This window comes from Salmo trutta, chromosome 19 (assembly GCF_901001165.1).
Source record: "Salmo trutta chromosome 19, fSalTru1.1, whole genome shotgun sequence".
Taxonomy (NCBI): domain Eukaryota; kingdom Metazoa; phylum Chordata; class Actinopteri; order Salmoniformes; family Salmonidae; genus Salmo; species Salmo trutta.
This window is the reverse complement of record NC_042975.1, coordinates 37042669-37061382: the sequence shown is the minus strand read 5'-3', so window position 1 is coordinate 37061382 and position 18714 is coordinate 37042669. Positions and strand designations below refer to the sequence as shown.

The 18714-nt window shown below is 43.3% G+C and overlaps 3 protein-coding genes across 4 annotated transcripts in view; 2 read left to right on the top strand and 1 right to left on the bottom strand.

Annotated features, from left to right (window-relative positions):
• The window catches only part of LOC115154511 (bromodomain and WD repeat-containing protein 3), a 31354-nt gene extending 25291 nt beyond the window's left edge, over positions 1 to 6063 (top strand). For both annotated transcript variants that reach the window (XM_029700793.1, XM_029700792.1), the window contains exons 37-40: positions 2015 to 2187; positions 2323 to 2411; positions 2522 to 2659; positions 2907 to 6063. In XM_029700793.1, the coding sequence (XP_029556653.1) occupies positions 2015 to 2187; positions 2323 to 2411; positions 2522 to 2659; positions 2907 to 3646 (1140 nt within the window). In that variant the 3' untranslated portion in view covers positions 3647 to 6063. The remainder of the gene's footprint in view (positions 1 to 2014; positions 2188 to 2322; positions 2412 to 2521; positions 2660 to 2906) is intronic.
• A 2790-nt stretch (positions 6064 to 8853) lies between these two features.
• LOC115154513 (uncharacterized) lies at positions 8854 to 12913 on the bottom strand. Its single transcript, XM_029700794.1, has 2 exons — positions 12744 to 12913; positions 8854 to 11284 (listed from the first exon to the last, which is right to left on the bottom strand). Exon 2 carries the CDS (start codon positions 11256 to 11258, stop codon positions 8928 to 8930), a length of 2331 nt encoding a protein of 776 aa, XP_029556654.1. The 5' UTR covers positions 11259 to 11284; positions 12744 to 12913; the 3' UTR covers positions 8854 to 8927.
• Positions 12914 to 15182: 2269 nt separating this feature from the next.
• Positions 15183 to 18381, top strand: LOC115154517 (charged multivesicular body protein 1b). The gene is made up of 8 exons (XM_029700802.1): positions 15183 to 15357; positions 16178 to 16275; positions 16380 to 16526; positions 16738 to 16806; positions 16965 to 17072; positions 17265 to 17308; positions 17398 to 17470; positions 17722 to 18381. Exons 1-8 carry the CDS (start codon positions 15342 to 15344, stop codon positions 17764 to 17766), a joined length of 600 nt encoding a protein of 199 aa, XP_029556662.1. The 5' UTR covers positions 15183 to 15341; the 3' UTR covers positions 17767 to 18381.
• Positions 18382 to 18714: the final 333 nt, after the last annotated feature.

The following is an 18714-nucleotide window of genomic DNA, read 5'->3' as shown; positions in this document are numbered from 1 at the left end:
GAATCAATAAGTATTCAACACCTTTGCATCGCAGTGCTAGCTGTGCCACTAGAGATTCTGGGTTCGAGTCCAGGCTCTGTCGCAGTCGGCCGCGACCGGGGGACCCATGGGGCGGCAAACAATTGGCCCAGCGTCTTCCGGGTTAGGGGAGGGTTTGGCCAGCAGGGATGTCCTTGTCCAATCGCGCACTGCGACTCCGGTGGCGGGCCTGGGCGCAGTGCACGCTGACATGGTCGCTAGGTGCACTGTGTTTTCTCCGACACATTGGTGTGGCTGGCTTCCGTGTTAAGTAGGCATTGTGTCAAGAAGCAGTGTGACTTGGTTGGCTTGTGTTTCGGAGGACGCACGGCTCTCGACCTTCGCCTCTCCCGAGTCCGTACGGGAGTTTCAGTGATGAGACAAGACTGTAACTATGAATTGGATGCCACGAAATTGGGGAGAAAAAGGGGGTAATTTTTTAAATAAAATCTAACAAAAAATTAGAGCTTTTTTTCTTTCTTTTTAAAAAAGGTATTCAACCCCTTTTGTTATGGCAAGCCTAAATAAGTTCAGGAGTACAAATGTGCTTAATAAGTTGCATGGACTTATTTTGTGTGCAATAATAATGTTTAACATGATTTTAGAATGACTACCTCATCTCTGTACCCCACACATACAATTATCTGTAAGGTCCCTTAGTCGAGCAGTGAATTTCAAACACTGATTCATCCACAAAGATCAGGGAGGTTTTACAATGGCTCGCAAAAAATGGCACCTATTGGTAGATGGGTAAACATTTTTTTTAAAGCAGACATTGAATTTCCGTTTGAGCATGGTGAAGTTATTACACTTTGGACGGTGTATTAATACACCCAATCACCACAAATACAGTTGAAGTCGGAAGTTTACATACACTTAGGTTGGAGTCATTAAAACTTGTTTATCAACCACTCCACAGATTTCTTGATAACAAACTATAGTTTTGACAAGTCGGTTAGGACATCTACTTTGTGCATGACACAAGTAATTTTTCCAACAATTGTTTACAGACAGATTATTTCACTTATAATTCACTGTATGACAATTCCAGTGGGTCGGAAATTTACATACACTAAGTTGACTGTGCCTTTAAACAGCTTGGAAAATTCCAGAAAATGATGTCATGGCTTTTCATAGGCTAATTGACATAATTTGAGTCAATTGGAGGTGTACCTGTGGATGTATTTCAAGGCCTACTTTCAAACTCAGTGCCTCTTTGCTTGACATCATGAGAAAATCAAAAGAAATCAGACGACCTGAGAAAAAAAATTGTAGACCTCCACAAGTCTGGTTCATCCTTGGGAGCAATTTCCAAACACCTGAAGGTACCACGTTAATCTGTACAAACAATAGTATGCAAGTATAAACACCACGTTCTGTCTCCTAGAGATGAACGTACTTTGGTGCGAAATACATCCACAGGTACACCTCCAATTGACTCAAATGATGTCAATTAGCCTATCAGAAGCTTCTAAAGCCATGACATCATTTTCTGGAATTTTACAAGCTGTTTAAAGGTACAGTCAACTTAGTGTATGTAAACTTCTGACCCACTGGAATTGTGATACAGTGAATTATAAGTGAAATAGTGTCTGTAAACAATTGTGTCATGCACAAAGTAGATGTCCTAACCGACTTGCCAAAACTATAGTTTCTTAACAAGACATTTGTGGAGTGGTTGATACACTTAGGTTGGAGTCATTAAAACTTGTTTATGTAAACTTCCGACTTCAACTGTACTTACCCAGAAAGGTGATTCTGACATGTATTGACTCAGGGGTGTGAATACTTATGTAAATTAGATTGCTGTATTTCATTTTCAATACATTTGCAAAAATTTCTCAAAATATGTTTTCACTTTGTCATTATGGGGTATTGTGTATAGCATTTTGAATTCAGGCTGTAACAACAACATGTGGAATAATTAATACTTTCTGAAGGCACACTGTGTTCTGTGAGAGAATGGTATTTTTGATCTTCATTGTTTCATCTCCAGATCTACACCATGACCCTGAGCCTATCAGCCTTCTTTGAAAGACAAATCATCTCCATCATCTCGGATTACAAGTCTGCAGTCCAGAACCAGCGGAGGAAGAGTCGCCAGAGTGTCAGCTACAGGAAGAGACTGCACAGTGGAGGCAGCTCCCCTCCCACCAGCCGACCCTCCAGGTACTGGCCTGGCTGGAACCCCTCTCTACAACTCTTAAATCCACTGTGATAACCCCAACTATTATGTACCACTCCTTGTAGGATCTATTCAGATTCCACCTAAAACACTCTGTCTTGGTGTCTCTTTAACTCTAGTCCTAAAGGGAAGCACAAGTCAAGGAAGAAACCTACACCAAAAGAATTACAGACCTCATCCAAGAAGCGGTCTCGCAGGCCATCTCAAGGTAACACTCTTGTCGTGAGTGTATGTTTGTGTCGCTGTGTGGCGGTATGTGTTGTAGAGAAGTGTGAAATGTGGGTTGGGTGGTTACGTGACGTGCTGCTGTTGTTGCAGCGTCAGAGACGAGCAGCGTGATAGTGGATGAGGACAGCCAACCCTCGTCATCGTCTAACTCAGGGACAGGAAGCCACAGTGGGGGTCCAGGGGCTGACCGTGTCACCCGCAGCCAAACCACTCCCGTCAAGAACTCAGGTATTACTACACAGGGTAACCAACACCAGCAGGCAGTGGATAAATAGTCCTTCATAGAGCTGTTTCACCAAGCTATCTCGACAAATGTATGATTTTGCCAACTGCTTGAAAGTTTGGAGTCAGCCTGGTTAAATCGCAGCAGTTAATGACATCATTACTCCAGCAGGTACTGGAGGCTACTTTAGTAGGTGTTGCTGTGCTATGTTTAACAGGGAGGCATTGTGTGCCTCTCTCTCTCTCCCCCCAGACGGTAACAGACCTCTCACTAACGGCACCAGACAGAGCCACAGGAGACGAGTGCTGCAGGAGGATGAGGGAGAGGGATCTGGAGGATCCAATAGCTCATCTTCGTCATCGTCTTCCTCGTCTTCCTCATCATCCTCCTCCTCCTCCTCCTCATCAGACAGTGAGTCGGACAGTGAGTCGGAGGTTGGAAAGTTTGTGGACGGGGGAGATCACGACTACAGCAAAGCTCCCCGCTTAAAAACGGGCCACAAAGTCAAGGGCAAGATGGCCGTCTCTGGGAAGAGGATGCTGGAAGAAGAGGAGGCTCCAGAAAGAGCCAAGAGAGCACGAGTCCAGGCAGAGGAGCAGGAAGAGGAGGATGAAGACGAACAAGGTGAAGACGAGGAAGAGGGGGAGCAGCCACAGCCGCCGCAGCAAGAGGAAGGGGGGGAGCCTGAGGACGAAGAGGAGGAGCCTGAGGACGAAGAGGAGCCTGAGGAAAAGGAGGAATCAGAAGAGGAGGAGGACTCAGAGCAGGGTGAGGGTGGGGCAGAGGGCGGTCAAAAAAGCAGCAGCCGCAGTAAGTCTGGTCAGGTGAACACTCGGAACCAGGGCCGCAGGACAGTGTTGTACAACGACGAGTCAGACGACGAGTCAGGGACCACAGAGGACCCACTCAACCTAGGCATGTCCCGCTCAGGACGGGTACGGCGCATGACCGAAAAGGCCCGGGTCAGCCACCTTATGGGCTGGAAACACTGACACACACAGCCCCCTCAAACCACCTTAAACTGGGCCTTCTAACCCCTACCAACCACCTATCTACCTTACCCACCAGGCGTGAGACTGTACAATTGACTAAATTAATACTTCAGGGATTTTGCTTTAATTTTTTAATTGATTTTTGTATCATTTTGCTTTGTGTACGAGACTGTTTACGACTCTACTGGCAGTGGTGCTCCTTATCTTGCCAAGGAATCTCCCTCCCTGGTCTTCAAAGCTACTCATCAATATGGACCCACAAGTCAACTCACTCACCTCCGCCTTACTTACTGCTCTCCTGGGCCTTAAAGACTCCTCTTACTCCTCCTCTTCTATCCACTCATAACTCTTCTCCTTCTCATCCTCACTTTTCCTCCCCCATCTTTCTCTTACCCTCCTTCTCACCTCCGATCTTCCTGATCATATAACAACAAAGGTTCAAGAGATGCCAAAAACTGGTGCTCATATGTTATAGCTCAAGGAGACTAAGCTCTGCTGTCCTCTACATCTGGATGACAGACAGACTGATGCTCCCTTTACTTCTCTCTGTTTGTGTTCTGTCTGAACAGTACAGTACATCTCTCCCTAAATGACCCTCTTCCACATGACCCCCTCTCAGTGTTGGGTTGTCTGATTGACGCTAACCCTCCCACTATGCTTCATCCTCCCCAACCCCCATCCTTCACTTTGGGAGGTCAACTCTGGTGTGCTCATTCACCGCATTAATTAATCTATTTTTAGGCATCCAGGCTAGGTCTTAGAGGACTGCTGTGTCTGTGGGTTTTAGTTCTCAGACTTTATCTTTGCGTGGGAACTTATTGATTCTAATTAGTTGAGGTGGTGACTTCTTTCATCATTAATTATGTCTACTAATAAAATGCTGCATGCCTACAGTACAATGTTCCGCCATTGAATCAGAGGCAGACGTACCTCCTTAGTTAACTCCTGGGCCACTGAATGTTTTCAATGCTATATCCCCCGTAATCCTTATCAATTCTGTAGAATTTGTATATTTGCACATACAATAGGTTAATAGAGGCTTTGCCGTATCCTCTTCCTGTAGCGTGTGGTTGTTATGGTTGAGTGATGTCTAGTGTGGTAGCTAGTGTGGGTAATTGGAAAGGAGAAATGCAAAGCGATTGTATAAGGGTCTACCATTGAGTTCTATTTCTGTTGGTCGGAACATACTTTCATTGATCTAAATCAAATGCACACATTAATTTATAACTTCCAGGGCACTGTGCTTCAACCCAGCATGTTCAAACCAGTCATTGGTTCAAACACAAACCAAAGTGCATCATGGTACTTTGAGGAGAGGCTCGCCCATAGCCACCACTCACTTCCACCTCATACTGAAAAGGACATTTTTTTACTACAGAAATATTTATATTTTTTCACTGTATTATACACTTTGCAATTATTCCTTAGCTAATATTAATGATGGTGAAATGTTTGCACATGTATCTATTGTATGTGGCAGCTGAATTTGAGATTGCTTCTGTTGGGCTGACTGCCCTCTGATTTTACTCTTAATCACAATATTGGATGACCAGACAAGCCACAAAGAGCAAAGGATAGATTTCGCTTCATGCCGTTCTAAACAACGAAGGACTTTTTGTTTGTGTGTACAAAGCGCAGATAAATTGTGCCAATAATATTCAACACATTTGCATACAAATACACCTGTTCTGGGCTGTTTTGTGATAGGTTGTTTTGTTATGAGCATTCTTGAACCAGAGGGTTGTGTTTGCTTGGTCAAAGGTTGGAGGGTCCGACACAGCTGAGCCACTTGGCAACGTTGCCTAAGAAACAGAAACCAAGGCTACAGACAGCCAGGTTCTCTTCTCTCCTTCCACTTCCTAACATAAGGTGCTCTGTGTGTGTCATACGCTAAGTGTTCCAGGACTCAGCCCTCCTCTGCTCCCCATGCCCCCAGGATCCACCCGGCTCCACTACCCCATGATTCCCCTACTACACTCTGGTTTAGGGTCTCTGAAATACCCCTTAGGTGTCATCTGATGGGCCACGCTACTGTTAGTCATGTCGCCACACTAGGGAACGAGATGGGACTGCAAAATCAATCAAGGTTTTCATTAGTTAATTGCGAGACAACGGTAACTGTCGTCTGCAAACTGTGTGGGTATAGTTTGAAAACACATCACTTGGGCCAATGGATAAATCCCTACTCAACAATTTGTGAACATGTTCTCTTAATATTAAATAAAGGTGAAATAAATAAATAAAAAAATATAATAGATGGTAAATGGACTTGCCTTTAAGCAGCAGATTAGTAATTTCTGAATCCAGCAATGATGACATTCTAGGTGTAATAATAAACGTGACTTTTTTTTCTACACAATATTTTTGATTGTGTGTTTGTTTTTTTAAATAAAGGAGCGACATAGATTTTCTCCCAACTTGGTGCCCCTGGTATTTGGCTCATTCCGTCACATTCTTTAAACACAATACAAACATGCCCACTTTAATCACCATAGAAAAACATGATATATAATGTTCTGTCACTTCTCATGGCAAAATGGTACTGTGAATTCACACTTCCTCTATGTGTTCCAGCCATTTTCTCCTGTACCTCATTTGTTTTCCCAGACCCCATGCTGTTGAAGTGTTATTGTTTGAGTCATCACGGCAGGATTTTCACATCCTGCCAGTCAACACACTTGGCACAAGCTGAGCTGCCACTCTTCACCAGGCCCTGTGTATTCCACAATAGCCACTCTTGTCTGGCTGTTTAAAACCCATCCCTGGCTTGGTGAGTCATCTCTGGCTGCCCCCTCAAAGAGCCATGATGATGAGTCATAAAGATGCACCATGGGCCATATCTCTGCAGTGATGTCAGTCCCACCCGCCTCTGCCCCTGACTACCCCACACCACTGTCCCACAGTTACCTGCTCTATCTCAGAGAGAGTGAGGAGGAGTAGAAGCAGCCTATGTGTTGGATAGGGTATGGAGTCTGGTGGTATGGTTGGTTGGTTATCAGCCAGTTAGCCTTGTGATGGAGGTACCTCCACTAGATAATGCACTGAAGACTGGAGAGATGAGTCAGACACTCGGCTAGCAACAATACTTAACACTCCTCTGACGCATGGCGCTTCAGCACGCCCAGAAAGACTGCAGTGATGTTGAGGGTCTCTGGATGGAAACAGGCAAATGTATAAATTTGGGCTGTTATAAAACAAACAAAAAAACTAGAAAGTGTGTTACTTCCTCTGGAATGCTGAAGTCACCTCCTGTCAGAAAGCCATGATAATTACATTCAGCATCAACCAGATACTTTTCACTCCAGGGCAATCAGCATCACTGTCTTGAGGCTGTATGCAAGTAATCTGAGGATGTTTAAATGTATGAGGTTTATTATCAAAATGACCATACTAATTGAGCAAATATTTGAATATGGATGGGGTTACAGAGATCATGAAAATGCATGATGTTTCTCTACCGATACATGACAGTAGCTCCAGATAAAGTTCCCATAATGAGACAAAATGATTATACCTAAAGAATCCCAACATAGATTACTGTATTACAATTTACAATCAACGCTATGGTATATGAGAAGTACCAGATTACTGCACAGTTACATTTACATTAGACTTTCATCTATATTGAATTGGTGAATCACACATACATCCGATACATCTATAGTTCACTAATTAACAACAAGGTTGCGTACGTTTACATTGTGCTTCAGATTCAATTGTCCGTTAGGGTAACTCACCTACTGCCACGCCTGTGCTGAAAATACATTTTGTGGGTCTTTTACAAATTACCTCTTGGTTATCTTTTACAATGAAATGGCACACTGAGAAATAAGTAACAGTGAATCTACTTTTGCTGTGAGTGTCATTCTGTCTCACAGTTACAACTTAGATGTCTAACTGTTAGTTCTAAATACTACCACATAACGAAACTGAGGGGTGATTAGTTTAAAACACTTTGGAATCTGTCTTTCATCTTAACAACCCTGATTTCGCCCTGATAAATTCATGTAGTCACTCATTAGACACTCAAACATTTACCAAGGATGCAATCAGACATTAACACCCAGAAAACAAATCAATATGTACTCTACGCCACATTTTCCCAAGACCTAAGCACAGTTGATGATGTCATATCAAGATTTGTGACGTTACAATACAATATTAAAGGTAGACTCAGCGATATGACAGCATAGTGGGTCAATTTCCCGCAAGAACTAAGCGCATTAAAGCTTGAGGCTCAACTTCTCTGGTGTTTCAGTGCCCTGGCTACAATGCTGTGAACAGCTTAAAGCGAACATGTGCAAATACTGTAGTCTTGCATCTCAATATTTTTTGGGGGACAATGTTTTAAATTGAACCTTTATATAAATAGGCAAGTCAGTTAAGAACAAATTCTTATTTACAATGATGGCCTGCCGGGGAACAATGGGTTACCTGCCTTGTTCAGGGGCAGAATGACAGCTTTCTACCTTGTCAGCTCAGGGAATGGATCCAGCAACCTTTCGGTTACTGGCCCAATGCTCTAACCACTAGGCTACCTGCTGTCCCTGTGGTGCTGCTCGTGGCAACGTCATTTCGCTGAGTCTACCTTTAAACACAAGTATGATCACTTCAAGAAAGTTAATTCACTTACATTCGTGAAGAACAACTCATCAGGTTTTCTCTAAAACACAGCACAGTAGTTTGGCTTGATCAGATACTGTCTAATTTGAACATGTGTTGTGATTTTGGTCTACATCAACTATGGTATGTCTAATTATTTTGAAGTGTTTATACCTTCATCCACTGCAGCATACTTGCCCGTCCTCTACCTCACTATAGTATATGATAAGAAACGTTCAGTCAACTGTTCATACAGTATTTCTGTCATGTTTGAACAACTTTGTCATTAATTGACAGTACAGGATCCCCGTGTTACAGGAAGGTAACAAAGACAAAGCCTAGCCTGCTGTAGCAGCTGAAACAGCCACGTAAACTGTAATTTTCCTCTGTGACATTTTCCCTTGCAGCTTGCTCTCAGTGAGTAATCAGCTATTCTCTCTCCCATTCAAAACATTTTTCATTTGAAAAGAGTGACGTGGTGGCCTTTATCCAAAGATAAAGCTCCAACTCTCCCCCATTTTGTGTCCGCTGTCTCACGTCATAGGCAGCGTCTTTTCAAAGCATTGAACAAATTGCGCTCATGCCTCTTTTCTTTTTAAAATCAATTTTGTGCCTCTGGTTACAGAGTAGAACCATATAGAACGCAGCCCGCATGCTCTCCCCCACTCACATGCTGGGGCTACACCAGGCCGGTCTGCATGTGGACATGTAAAGGGTAGGGGTGGTAAAGCAGGGGTGGCTGTGCTGCCTGGGGAATGTAGTAGCTGCTGAATATGGGGTCAGCCATGTATGGCGCAGGCTGGTAGAAGCAGGTGACGTTGGCAGTGTTGGGGATGGCGTTCTGTTCCCCCAGCACCCTCAGGGCCAGGACAGTGATCATATTGAGTGTCTGCCTCCTCTCATGTCCCATCAGACACACTGTACTCTCATCTATCACCCGACGCAGGGTCATCAGATAGTCATATTTGCTCGTCTCCTCGTCGCCAACAAAGTGGCAGCGCAGGTAGGCCTCGATCTTGCGCTGCTGCTCGCTAACGTCAGGAAAGTCAATAAAGAAGCGGGAGCACATATAGCGCTCTAGGGACTTGATCTCTGTCTCGCTGGCTGGCCTGAAGTTCCTCACCAGCAGGTCACTATACTTCAGAAGCCCACCTCCTCTGATCTCCTCTGGGTTATGGGTGGCAATCAGTCGGAAACGCAGATGATCCATGGCTTGCTCAAAGTCCCCGTACATGCACTCTGCTACCACAGTGATGCTGGCCTTGTCCCTTGGGGCCGAACTTGCCCCTGCCCGTGGACAGACCGTGGTTGCCTCTGGTGGTGCTAGTTCCTGAGTAGCAGCAGGTTCAGTCTCTGGGACTCGGTTCCCTGTTGTTTGAAGGGACAATGATTCCTCAGAAGCTTCTGAGTCCGGAGGCTTTTTGGAATATTTCACCCTAACTATTTGTTCTACGGTACGGGGTGAGATGGTTTTATCCTGGGATGAAACGGCTGGAGTAAGGTGGTCTGTGAATGTTTTAGTGCTTTCTGAGTTCCTCTGTCTGGACCCTGAGGAAGATGAATAATGGCCTTGATCAGTGTCTAATAAAGAGGGATTTGGTTGAGGTGTTGGAAGTATTTCTATAGGCTCAAACAGCTGTGTTGTAAGATCGGACAAATCTTTTAACAAAGACCATTTTTCAGGGAGTGATGAGATGCTGCTCATCTTCCGTGACATCTTCCTTGGTGGTTTAGGTGAGGGGCAATAGTCAGGGACAATTCCCTGGGATGTGTTACAGGTTTTCTTGGCTGGCGGAGGGAATAAATGTTCAAGGTGTACGTTTTGTGTGACAGCAGTGCAGGCTTGGGATGTGGATTGAGGCATCACTTGAAGTTGCTCTTGCACTGAGTTCTCTGTGAGCAACACTGGGGATGGCTTGATGTCTTTTGACTCAGAGATCAGTGACTCCTCTATGTTACTTTGAGGGTTTACAGATATATTTGACACCAGAGGTTCCATCACGTCTGTCAATATTTTGGAGGAGGATATAAGTGAGGGATAATCTGTATTCTGAACAAATGGCATTTTTTCCTCTACTCTTATCTCAAGTACTGTATCAACCTTTACCACCTCCTCCTCTTCTACCTCTTCCTCATTCTCCAGAGTTCCCAGGTCTAGCTCTGCTCTCTCTATCTCTAACACTTCCAGTGGCTCTTGTTTTCCAGTTGCATGCACATTCATCGGATGTGATGATTCTTCCTCTTGAACAACAACCTGTTCACTGTGGCACGGACTGTCAGCGAAGCGAGTCATCATTGAATCTTTGTCTTTATCCTCTTTTAGATTCTTAGAGGTGGAAGAATACTGGGGTACCATTATAGTTTTCTCTGCCCCTCTATCCGGATGTAACACAATGCCATTGTGTGACTCCAATCCCTCACACTGAACTCCTTGCCTCCTCTCAGTCTCCCAGTATGACTCCAGCATACGGTCCAATATAATCTGGAAGGAGTCCACACTGAACTCAAACTGGCGTCGCAGGGAACTTACAAACCTGAGCCCCACTGTTTTACCCCTGTTATTGGACAGTGAGATAAGGCTCCAGCGGTCGTGCTCATTGAAGACCTTGACCATCTTCTGCACATAGGCCTCCTTCATGGTGAGGCAGGTGATCTTGCGTCTGTTAACCCCACGGGGAAGGAGGTCACGCAGGCTGCCCAGCACCACCTCCTTGATGACCTGGAAGTCCTCCTGTCTGGGCAGCTCCACTCCAAAGATGATGTCCAGGTCTCTGTAGCCTGTGCCGTTGTCCCTGACCATCACATGGCTGGCGGTTGAGCCATTGAGGCGAATGTCCCTGACCCTGATCTCCCTCTCCAACAGCCGGTCCTTCACTACGTGGATGATGTCCTTGGGTCTCACCTCCAGGGTGGGGAAGTTCCCTCTGCCGTGGATGGGTATCACCTCTGTCAACACCTGGTCCAAAGTCTGGACTTGCTCCAGAGTCAAGTTGTGGAATCTTCTATCCATTTGGAAATCAATTATCTTGGGTTTAACTGCAAAAGGAGACAATATTGTATTTGGAAGAAGCTGGGTAATTTCATGCAACAAAATGTGTGTTCAATGGGAAACATTGTAATGTGTTTTTGACATGTGAAGAAATACTACTAAGTAATTCATAGTATCATTCATTCACATTGAGTTCAGGGGTGTCTGAAACACAAGAGATACCAAAGGCAGAGATTGCACAATTAAAAACTAAAAAAAGATGTATTGTTACTACTAAGCATAAGAGTGGTACAGGCACACAGATACACACAACACATGCACACAGGGGGGTGGAAGATGTAAAATAAAAAATTCAACAGGAAGGTGACCAGCTTGGAACTTTCTCTGAGGATAAGTAATATGACTGAGCATACCTTGACCTTGTTTGCACTTGATCCTGTGATTTGAGGATATAATGGTTTTATTGTCAACTTAGTAATTGATAAATGAACCCATTGAATAATACTCTTGTGTATAAACAAATCAATAAGGCTATGTAAACATTTTAAGACGATATCCCACAAATCAGGTTAGCTTACTTTTACATGTTTAACTTGCACAGTGGTGGGAGGTCAACACCGGGGTATGTATAGTCTACTCTCCCTCATGTTCCAAAAGTTTGCACGGACAGTTCTTATGGAATCCATCATGTACTAGAATAATAGTCGCATGCTGCAGAATTTTGGTCTCATGTGCAACCCCATCTCGCGCGCCCGCCTGCTCCCACTCTTTAGATAAGACCGTATGAGTCATACAGTCACTGAGTAAAGCACCTCTCGCTCGCTGCGTCTTCTCCTGGATTTTCTGCATGCGTGTAAAAAAACATCATCGCCACTTCTCACATATTCACAATTTGTCGTTGTTGTATATTTGAGACTTTTTCTATACAAATATTGTATAAAGGCTAATGCCGGGAGTGTTGTTCTTGATAATCAGATTCGATCTAGTAACATATTGTGTAGGCTAGCCTATCAATCAGTTCTCTTGAGTTTTTATTTTATTTTACAGTCATTTTTAGCCTATACTCATCGAAATGATGCTGCGTGTGCACAGTCTATGCAATTTACCAAAATAATATTTACAAACCCATTATTAGTCTAGTAAACACTCACAGACCACGTAGGCTATATACAAATTATTAACAAATATTTTATTGAACAGAAACTAATAAAATAGCCTATTTAAAATAAAAAATTAAACATGTTGAGTTTAGCCTACACCTATTCTTCCACGTCTTCACCTGATGCAATATTGTAAGGTATAATTTACACACTGGCCAACACTGTTTGCTATTGTTTATTCAATCCGCGGGCAATGCATTTCATTAGCCTACCAAATGTGCATTTGATTGATATTGACATTAAAAAAATAATAAAGCACAAACCTTATGCATTTCGAAATGATTCCTGTATCAAATGTAGCACGACAATGATTATACAATTAAATAATATACTTTAGCCTACTCACCTGACTGCTGAGGAAAGGGTAGAACTTAGCCAAAGTATAGTAAGCAAAACAACAATAAGTGATATCCAACAGGTTTAATTGGGATCTCCGACTCGTAGACACCGTGCACAGTGCGCTATTATCTTTAGAAGATGTAGGTTCGTGCTTGATCGCTGTCCAACCCAACACGACAGTGGCGTTTAAGGAAACAAACTGAAGTTCTACAGCGCACTGTTTTCTCTCAGCTGCGAGCGTAGTCTAGTTTCCATGGCAATCTGGCGTCACGACTTTAAGGTAACTCACGATGCTCTGTTTGTTCATTATGGGATTATCTATATATCAGATATCTACACAATGTATACAAAAGTATGTGGACACCGCTTCAAATTTGTGAATTTGGCTATTTCAGCCACACTTTGCTGACAGGTATGTAAAATCGAGCACACAGCCATGCAATCTCCGTAGACAAACATTGGCAGTAGAATGGCCTTACTGAAGAGCTCAGTGAATGACTTTCAATGTGGTACCGTCATAGGATGCCACCTTTCCAACAAGTCAGTTTGTCAAATTTCTGCCCTGCTAGAGCTGCCCCGGTCAACTGTAAGTGCCTGTTATTGTGAAGTGGATGCGTCTAGGAGCAACAAACAGTGCTGAAGCGTGTAGCGTGTAAAAATGATCTGTCCTCGGATGCAACACTCACTACTGAGTTCCAAACTGCCTCTGGAAGCAATGTCAGCACAATAACTGTTCGTTGGGAGTTTCATGAAATGAGTTTCCATGGCAGATCAGCCACACACAAGCCTAAGATCACCATTCGCAATGCCAAGTGTTGGCTTCAGGGGTGTAAAGCTTGCTCCTATTGGACACTGGAGCAGTGGAAACGCGTTCTCTGGAGTGAGGAATCACGCGTCACCATCTGACAGTCCGACGGACGAATCTGGGTTTGGCGGAAGCCAGGAGAAAACGCTACCTGCCCGAATGCATAGTGCCAACTGTAAGGTTTGGTGGAGGAATAATGGTTTGGGGCTGTTTTTCATGGTTCAGTCTAGGCCCCTTAGTTCCAGTGAAGGGAAACATTACAGCATACAATGACTTTCTAGACAATTCTGTGCTTCCAACTTTGTGGCAACAGTTTGGGGAAGGCCCTTTCCTGTTTCAGTATGACAATGCCCCCGTTTACAAAGCGAGGTCCATACCGAAATGGTTTGTTGAGATCGGTGTGGAAGAACTTGACTGGCCTACACAGAGCCCTGACCTCAACCCCATCGAACACCTTTGGGATGAATTGGAACGCCGACTGCAAACCACGCCTAATTGCCCAATATCAGTGCCCGACCTCACTAATGTTCTTGTGGCTGAATGGAAGCAAGTCCCCACAGCAATGTTCCAACATCTAGCGGAAAGCCTTCCCAGAAGAGCAGAGGCTGTTATAGCAGCAAAGGGTGGTAATAACTACATATTAAGGTTCATGATTTTGGAATGAGATGTTCGAGGAGCAGGTGTCCACATACTTTTGGTTATGTAGTGTATCTATCTATCTCGTCTGTCTGTCAAGTGATTAGTGATGCACTGGTGTGACATTTTATATTAGACAGATACACAGATTCAAGGAAATGTAAAACTGTGTAGGTAGCCCTATCCACACCACAAAGAATAATTATGTTTGCAATGTTTTCAACATTTGTAAATAGATGTGCTCTAATGTGAAGGGGTGAAACAATGTGCAAGTAGTCTACAACTCCACTCAGATGACAATTCAGAAAATTATTGTAGGAGTCTAGGATAGTGTTATAAGAGGGTTTGTGCCTGTTCAAGGTTAAATCATGATCTTAGTGATATTCAGGTCAGAAAGTCGGAACTCTAGAAAGATGCCCGAGTTCCCGACTTGGAATTCTGAGTTGGATGACCATTCAAAACTATTTTTCCCAGTCAGAGCTCGTTTTCTCCCCGAGTTCCCAGTTGTCTTGAACGCACTGAAGTCTGAGATTTCCGAGTTCCCAGTTGTTTTGAAAGCAGCATCAGTATCATTTAGGGGTGATTGAGCAGACCTTTACAGAGCACTGCAGGAGGAGCTTGGGAGGTATGCACTGGCTGAGCTGCTGCAAAGAGGGTGAATATCATATCAGACAGAGGGTGAGTCATCCTCTCGCTCACTGCCGTGATCCAGAGACGCAAACCTAAACATCAATCAAGCTCGCTCACCGCCCACACTTCAGTTACGCCACCGCCTGTCTGACGAGAACCCCCAGCCCCTAACCTGATTGGATTGTCTCTGCACTGACATACCACCAGAGATAAGGGATGGAGGGAGGAATATTCCTATATAAACTGTACACAATATATTGTAGACAATGTAACAATCCATCTTAGTATTCAATGTCAGAACTTTACACGTCCATTCAGTCATCCACTGACAAAAATAAGGTTGTTAGTGACGTCAATTGGAACGCACAGAACGCACCCTTGAACATGTGACCGTGACGTCTTATATTTGGGTAGTGTAGCCGGAAGTATCAACGAGAGGAATATCTGAAGAGGAAAGCTTTTGCATTACGTCTAAATCGAGAAGAAAAACAATAAAAATACATTCATTCTCGGACCATCAAGGAGCCTACCAGCATGTCGAATATGGAGAGTATCCTTTCGGAAATGTTTGCTAGCTTCTAGATGCGTTACCACCAGGAAATTTAGACAAAGTGAAAGGCCTGTTGTTTAGTCCGTGACTCGTCTGAATATGAATTTCAAAAGCCATATATCAGGTTTCGATTCGTATTTATGACTATAGTCTATACTTGGATGGCTTTGTGATAAAGAGAAACGCTTGTTTGCTGTTATTGGTATTGTGCATCTGCCATGGGCATAACAGTCAGTACAACACGTTTAGTAAACAAGTTTACTTTCGTCTGAAGACACCTATTGCCTGGTAGGATGGCTGGCATTTCCATTTTATTCGCATGATTACATCACAGGTATTTTAGTTCTGTGGTGGGAGCACACCATCGATTAAGGTTTGTAAAGAGGGTGCCGACAAGGGGCACAAATACTGGAAGCTTCCGTTATGTATTTATGGCATTTTTGAAACCGTCTTTAAATAGGCAATCAGCAGTCGCTACATCCATTTGTGGACTTATAAATCAATGATATTTACCCATTGATTCTTGAAGAATATAACTTATAAATGCCTCATGAGCTGAGTTCAATTTTCATACCCCATCAGAACCCAAAATATAACCTTGTTTTACTCCAATGTTTGTAAACAAACACTGTAAAGCCTCAAAACATGTTTAAAACAAACATTTTGATATGGATGGTCAGTCCTAGCATCCATAGCTGTGTCTATACATTTTAGTGGTTACATTTCTCCAGGCCCATCCCTCAGCTTTTTACCGAAACAGTGGCAGAGAACCCTTTGTTATTTTTGAACTGCTGATTGGCCCTTTAACTTCCCATCCCAGAGCATCTCTTCAATCTCAAGTTTGCAGCCAAAGAACTGCAACGAAGCTCTAAAAAATGTGACAAAGAGGAAAAGGCAGAGAAGGCCAAAGTCAAAAAAGTAAGTAGGCCTTTTACCTCATTAGTCAAGCCTCCTATCACCTCATCATAGCTCTGAACATCTCAACTGAGAATGAAGTGACTGAACCTTTATCCTCACCGTAGGCTATCCAAAAAGGAAATGTGGAAGTGGCACGGATCCATGCGGAAAACGCCATCAGACAGAAGAACCAGTCGGTCAACTTCCTAAGGATGAGTGCTAGGATTGATGCAGTGGCCGCCAGGGTCCAAACAGCAGTCACAATGAACAAGGTGCAGTTGTTTTACATACCTACAAGACTTCATACATCGACATTCTTGGTTTGAGACATTGATTCTGCTTAAGATGGGCCCACTTTTACTTTGGAGGGAAAATTTTGTGCAATATCTGTAAAAGAGTGCTAGGTTACTACTGCAACAATTGCTGGTTCCAACCACACAGCAAGGTACCTTTCTATTTTAGTAATGTTCGTTCATTCTACAGGTCACTAAATCTATGGCTGGAGTGGTGAAAGGCATGGATGCCACACTGAAGAGTATGAACCTGGAGAAGGTAGAGTGTGTGTGTGTGTGTGTGTGTGTGTGTGTGTGTGCCCTCTTGCTCCTAGTCAAATACATCAATTTGATAGTTGTCACACTTATGACGGTATACATGTTATGTTTTTCACCATCTGAAAGGGAAATTTGGTAATGAATGTCTCATCTCTCTAGATCTCCGGCCTCATGGACAAGTTTGAGCATCAATTTGAGACGTTAGATGTACAGACCGCTCAAATGGAGGACACCATGAGTAGCACAACCACACTAACCACCCCACAGGTAATGATGCTTTTCTGGGCTCCTGCTAGACACACCTTTGGTCTTTGACCAGATCTGTGGCCTTTGATCTTCAAGTCTGTAACAGTAAATGCATACAAGTGCAGATCATGACAAGATACATTGACTGTGATTCGTTTATTCTGCTCTGTTCACAATCAATGGAGACTTAACAGTCAGCGACGTGTGTTTCAGAATCAAGTGGATTCACTGATGCACGAATTGGCTGATGAAGCAGGGTAAGAATTCCTTATTTTGTGGTTCTCTATTGTTGAAAAAAAAATGTCTTTAAAAGTGAGAAAATGAATGCATCTCAATTTGTGTGTAGGTTGGACCTGAACATGGAACTCCCACAGGGACAGACTGGATCAGTGGGCACCAGTGTAGCGTCAGCAGAGCAGGTACAGGAACAGGCCCCGAACAAGAGCTATTATAAACCCTACCACACTTTCAATTGTCTACTAAACACAATCTTTCAAATAAATGATTGGGATAATAGAGCAATGATAACAATGCTGATATGATTATAGTAGCTGTGTCTCAGGCTTGCAAAAAATGGTCCTTAGCCCCAACCCCTGCCCCTTCTCACACAAGAATGAAAATGGTGAGTTTTTAGAGATCTGCAACATTGTCTGTTATCTTTTGTTCTCAGGATGAGCTGTCTTCAAGGCTTGCCAAACTCCGAGACCAAATGTAAAGGAAGAACTCAGTCTGAGACCTCAAGTGCAGAGCTTCAGGTTACAAGACCTGCTCTGTTCTTTTCATAATGTCTTTGTCTCACTCCTTTAGTTTTTCTCTTTGATGATCCTACTGTATCCTGTTTGAGAGGCTTGCACTTGGGTCCTTATTGGTGTTCTTAATTTACTGTTGTATATAGAGTATCAAGTTACAGGAATATTAGCCACCCGCCTACGAACACTAAAACAAAGACTTATTGGTTATGGAAAATTAATTCAATCTTTGAAATAATATATATTATAACTGGGATGGTTGCATCTGCGACTGATGCTTTTTGTATGTCCATTTTTTTGTGTGTGTTGTAGTTTGGCAGGCCTCTTGTCTTAAGAGGAAACTGCAATGTTATATTTGTTTCTTTCTGGTGTCCCTCCTTTTAGACATTTTCTCATACAATAATTTATTCACGTGAAAAATTATGTTTCAAAAATCTCATATCCTGTATCAGAACGGCATTGTTTTAAGGAGAGGTTGATTCTTACATTTGATAACTCTGAGTCTTGGGATCTCATTTTTTTGTCCACACTGATTAGGTTATTAGATGATAATAATACAATTTTATAACACTTTTAACCTCTGACCATTATCTTTTTCAGTCTCATTTCCATGTGTCTCACCTTGTGTGTATGCAACCAATGTTGAAAATAACAGGGTTTAAAGATGAAAATATTGAATGCATGTCTGACATGTCAACATTGCATACATTACAAAAACCATCCCCCAGATTTGACACTCTGAACTGACTGGAACACACCCACTTTTCCCCCCATGGCATCTTTCACCCACGCGTTTCCATTGTTTGGGTTGAATTCTATTGACCTCTTTATTGCATCTATTCTTGGGCCACGCGAAGTGGCCCCTCCCCGCTGGTAGTCACGTGAAATATGTTGAAGAAGCTTTAGAAAAAAAG